Below are 5,072 nucleotides of genomic sequence, written 5' to 3'. Positions count from 1 at the left end.
ACAAATAAGTGTTGCAGAGCACGCAATCAAGCCCACCATAATCAAGAAAGCGGTCAAAACTGCAAACACCAACATCTCACTGCTCTACAGTGCAGGCAGTTTGGCTGATTTCAATGGTAGAAGTTTAGTTTTTAATTGCTTTGAGTATATAGTACCTAATAAACAATGTTTCATGATGGCCTCAGTGAAATTCTTTTATTCATTTGACAGTGACATTTACATTACACAAACCATAAAACACATTTTCAAAAATCAATTACAGCAAATATTATTTTAATATATATTTTGTCAAACGAAAACCTCAGATCCTTAATAAAATAGGAATATAAATGTAAATCATATTTAAGCAGGAGCGCAGAGATCAGTATCTGTAGCAGAGTAGCAGTCTTTAGGGAATACCACAAGACCTTGTCTTAATTTCATTGCCCATCATCTGCTCATTTTGTATATCTTGTTAGAAGTGGCATGATCAATGGTATGCTTGTTCCACAGATACAACTGCAAAACATGAACAATTAATTTAATAAAAGTTATGCTGATGAACATACTTCATAATATGAAAGGAATACAACTCATTAGGGTTAGTTCACCCAAAAATGAAAACCGTCATTTGCTCACTCATGTCTTTCCAAATCAAGTCTTCAGAACACAAATGAAAATAATTATTTTTTTTGCCCTTCAACTGAAAGTCTATGTAAAGAAACGTAGATGAATGAACATCCTGTTCCTTGTGCATCACAAGCATATTTGAGCTTCCGTTTACCGTATTTGATGTGCTCCATGTATTATATAGATTGACAGAGCAGTACATATGTAAATACATTTTTCTGTAGAGACAAATGCTATGATGAAAAGATTTGAGTAAACCACTTGGTTCAGATGGATTTCTTATGTCATTTTGTACAAAGGGAATTATACCTTTAAGAACAGCAAAATTGTTTAGTAAATGTAGCCTGCAAAAAAGGAAAACAAATCCCATACTACTAAAAAGAAATGAACAGTCTTAGCCAAATGTAAACGGTGCAACGTTAGTCAGTAAGCAATGTGAACTGTTAAGCTTTTAAAATAAATTAAAATCTGGACATTTGATATGCTTCTGAAATACTTACCTAAAAGAGTCATACAGGTCATTCATACACCATACATCTTTAAATCTGTAACCTCCATTGTTGCCACAAGGTAAACGGCAGTAAAGATTATTCACCTGAAGGAACAAGACAAAATAAATATATGTTCACTGAAAATGGACAGATGCAATAAAATTGATAATTTCTCTATATTTCTTGTGGATATTTCATCACTTATGTTGACCTAAGAATTTTAAGGGCCAGATTAACTAAAGGTAAATTAGTGAGCACAATTCAGAAAAATCACTGATGGGAGTGGAAAGTTGTGGGTGATGTACGGATATAAAGCAAATTAAACAGACACATCTCATTTACATAATGACCAACGCAACCTAACAAGAGCAGTGAGTACTAGCACAAGGTTACAAACAAGCAGAGCCAATGCTAATTAGTTGCAGCTAATCTACCAACACACCGATAAAGCTTGTTTGTAATCTGACAAAACATGCGTGTGTGTGTGTGTGTGTGTGTGTGTGTGTGTGTGTATATATAGTGAGAGAGAAAAAGAGATTGATTAAATATCATTAACTGCTTGCAAGGGGTAGATGCAACTGTTCACACATTTAGAGGTTTTACAACCAAGGTTGTGGCTTCTGCATGTGCCGTTAGTGTGAACGTAGCCTAAGATTCAACACCAGTGAGTTCTGACACATCACTGTAATTCCATTGACTACCTTTCACAACGGTCTTGATAACTTTTGGTAAGTAAAATCTTTGAAGTGACTCCCATGAGTGCAGAATAAGTGACGAATGTTGATCTAGGGCAGGGGTAGGCAAGTTCGGTCCTAGAGAGCCACAGTCCTGCAGAGTTCAGCTCCAACCCTGAAAACAAAACTCACCTGCCTATAGCCTTAGTAATCCTGAAGACATTGATTAGCTTGTTCAGGTGTGTTTGATTAGGGTTGGAGCTGAACTCTGCAGGACTGCGGCTCTCTAGGACCGAACTTCCCTACCCCTGATCTAGGGTGACGTAAAAGTAGCATGAATTCCAATATGACAGTTCACACTGTGGTCACACTGCAAAACATCTGACCTGTATCGGATTTAGTACCACATACGGAAGTGGCACAAATCGGAACTGAAAAGATAAGATTATATGTGGTTTGTGCTGTTCACACGGTCATGACAAAAACAGATCAGAGTCACATGAGAACGAAATAAAAAAATTAAAAAAACAGGTTGGGGCCACATTTGACAATAGGCTATGTTCACACTGTAGGCAAAGTTTGAGCTGTAGTAGTGGGTCTGTTTCCTTCTTGCCTTATTGTTTTAAAGTCAATAAAAATGCAGATGTTTCCGAAATTGAATTAACGCAAGTTGTTGGTTCTACACAAATGGTACAGTACTTACTGTTGTTCTGAAATTCTGCAGTGTCTGTCAAAGTGGTGCCTAGGGTAGTAGTTTCTGGAGAAGTGGAGTCAAAAGGTAATACTTTCTCCAGAAGTGGTGGCCAGAATAGTACTTTCCACAAAAATTGTGCCAAGGGTAGCACTTTCTGCAGAAGTGTTACTTTCAGCCACTATGGATTCAAAAGCAGATAATATGCCAGGCATAGACATAGCAAAGATTGTTGTTCCAGCAGTTGTCATTACATATGTGGATGTTTACAACACTATTACTATTGAATTAACCAATGCTGATGTTTCTACAGTGATGACAAGTGTAGGGCTATCTGCAAAATGGGTGGCAAAGGTACTAGTGTGTACAAGTGGTAGTACATTCCAAGGAATCACGTAGTAGGGTAAGTAGTTTCTGTAGAAGTGGTGCCCAGAGTAGTTTCTACAGAAGTGGTTTCTGCAGGAGTAGTTTCTACAGGGTAGTGTGTGTACAAGTCGTGGTACATTCTAAGGAATCGGTATCTGTCATAGTTGTTTTTATCACACAAGTGGTGCAAATGATAGTGGTTTCTGCAGTGGTGGTGCCAAGTGGCAGTTTGATACGTTGTGCTTCCAACAGCAGATGCTATAAAAGGTGTAGATACAACTGAGGTTGTTGTTTCAGCAGTTCTCATTTCAAATGTGGATGTTTCCAATACTAATACCGTTGAACTAACTGACGGTGTAGTTTCAATAGAAGCAGGTCCAAGGGTAGTAGTTTCTTCAGGAGTTGTGCCAAGGGCAGTAGTTTCTGCAGGAGTTGTGCCCAGGGTAGTAGTTTCTACAGGGTAGTGTGTGTACAAGATGTGGTACATTCTAAGGAATCGGTATCTGTCATAGTTGTTTTTATCACACAAGTGGTGCCAATGATAGTGGTTTCTGCAGTGGTGGTGCCAAGTGGCAGTTTGAGATGTGGTGACATTAACAGCAGATGTTATGCCAGGCGTAGATACAACTGAGGTTGATGTTTCAGCAGGTTTCATTTCAAATGTGGCTGTTTCCAATAATACTTGCGTTGAACTAACTGAAGGTGTAGTTTCAACAGAAGCAGTGCCAAGGGTAGTAGTTTTTTCAGAAGTGGTTTCTACAGGGTAGTGTGTGTACAAGTGGTGGTACATTCTAAGGAATCGGTATCGGTCATAGTTGTTTTTATCACACAAGTGGTGCCAATGATAGTGGTTTCTGCAGTGGTGGTGCCAAGTGGCAGTTTGAGACGTTGTGCTTCCAACAGCAGATGCTATGCCAGGTGTAGACACAACTGAGGTTGTTGTTTCAGCAGGTCTCATTTCAAATGTGGATATTTCCAATACTAATCCTGTTGAACTAACTGAAGCTGTACTTTCTACAGAAGTGGTGCCCAGAGTAGTAGTTTCTGCAGGAGTTGTGCCCAGGGTATTAGATACTACATGGTAGTGTGTGTACAAGTGGTGGTACATTCTAAGGAATCGGTATCGGTCATAGTTGTTTTTATCACACAAGTGGTGCCAATGATAGTGGTTTCTGCAGTGGTGGTGCCAAGTGGCAGTTTGAGACGTTGTGCTTCCAACAGCAGATGCTATGCCAGGTGTAGACACAACTGAGGTTGTTGTTTCAGCAGTTCTCATTTCAAATGTGGATGTTTCCAATACTAATCCCGTTGAACTAACTGATGGTGTAGTTTTAATAGAAGCAGGTCCAAGGGTAGTAGTTTCTTTAAAAGTGGTGCCCAGAGTAGTAGTTTTTTCAGGAGTTGTGCCAAGGGCAGTAGTTTCTGCAGGAGTAGTTTCTACAGGGTAGAGTGTGTACAAGTGGTGGTACATTCTAAGGAATCGGTATCTGTCATAGTTGTTTTTATCACACAAGTGGTGCCAATGATAGTGGTTTCTGCAGTGGTGGTGCCAAGTGGCAGCTTGATACGTTGTGCTTCCACCAGCAGATGCTATGCCAGGTGTAGACACAACTGAGGTTGTTTCAGCAGGTCTCATTTCAAATGTGGATGTTTCCAATACTAATCCCGTTGAACTAACTGACGGTGTAGTTTTAATAGAAGCAGGTCCAAGGGTAGTAGTTTCTTTAAAAGTGGTGCCCAGAGTAGTAGTTTTTTCAGGAGTTGTGCCAAGGGCAGTAGTTTCTGCAGGAGTAGTTTCTACAGGGTAGAGCGTGTACAAGTGGTGGTACATTCTAAGGAATCGGTATCTGTCATAGTTGTTTTTATCACACAAGTGGTGCCAATGATAGTGGTGTCTGCAGTGGTGGTGCCAAGTGGCAGCTTGATACATTGTGCTTCCACCAGCAGATGCTATGCCAGGTGTAGACACAACTGAGGTTGTTGTTTCAGCAGGTCTCATTTCAAATGTGGATGTTTCCAATACTACTTGCGTTGAACTAACTGAAGGTGTAGTTTTAACAGAAGTGGTGCCAAGGGTAGTCGTTTCTTCAGAAGTGGTGAAGGGGGTAGTACTTTCTACAGAAGCGGTTCCTAAGGTAGTAGTTTCTACAGGGTAGTGAGTGTACAAGTGGTGGTACATTCTAAGGAATCGGTATCTGTCATAGTTGTTTTTATCACACAAGTGGTGCCAATGATAGTGGT

The 5,072-nt window shown here is 39.9% G+C and overlaps 1 protein-coding gene across 6 annotated transcripts in view; it reads right to left on the bottom strand.

Annotated features, from left to right (window-relative positions):
• Positions 1-2,576: 2,576 nt before the first annotated feature.
• LOC107557369 (uncharacterized) overlaps positions 2,577-5,072 on the bottom strand; it is a 4,505-nt gene continuing 2,009 nt past the window's right edge. For 2 of the 6 annotated variants that reach the window (XM_016240760.1, XM_016240762.1), the window contains 2 exons: positions 3,843-5,072; positions 2,836-3,569 (listed from right to left, as the gene is read on the bottom strand). In XM_016240760.1, coding sequence (XP_016096246.1) covers positions 2,857-3,569; positions 3,843-5,072 — 1,943 coding nt within the window. In that variant the 3' untranslated portion in view covers positions 2,836-2,856. Of the gene's footprint in view, positions 2,647-2,825; positions 3,570-3,842 lie in introns of those variants that run through there. The other 4 variants (XM_016240765.1, XM_016240761.1, XM_016240764.1 and 1 more) reach the window with 4 other exon arrangements.

Source organism: Sinocyclocheilus grahami, unplaced genomic scaffold (genome assembly GCF_001515645.1).
Source record: "Sinocyclocheilus grahami isolate Dianchi unplaced genomic scaffold, SAMN03320097.WGS_v1.1 scaffold599.1, whole genome shotgun sequence".
In the NCBI taxonomy this organism is placed as follows: Eukaryota; Metazoa; Chordata; class Actinopteri; order Cypriniformes; family Cyprinidae; genus Sinocyclocheilus; species Sinocyclocheilus grahami.
This window is presented reverse-complemented; position numbering and strand designations above follow the sequence as displayed.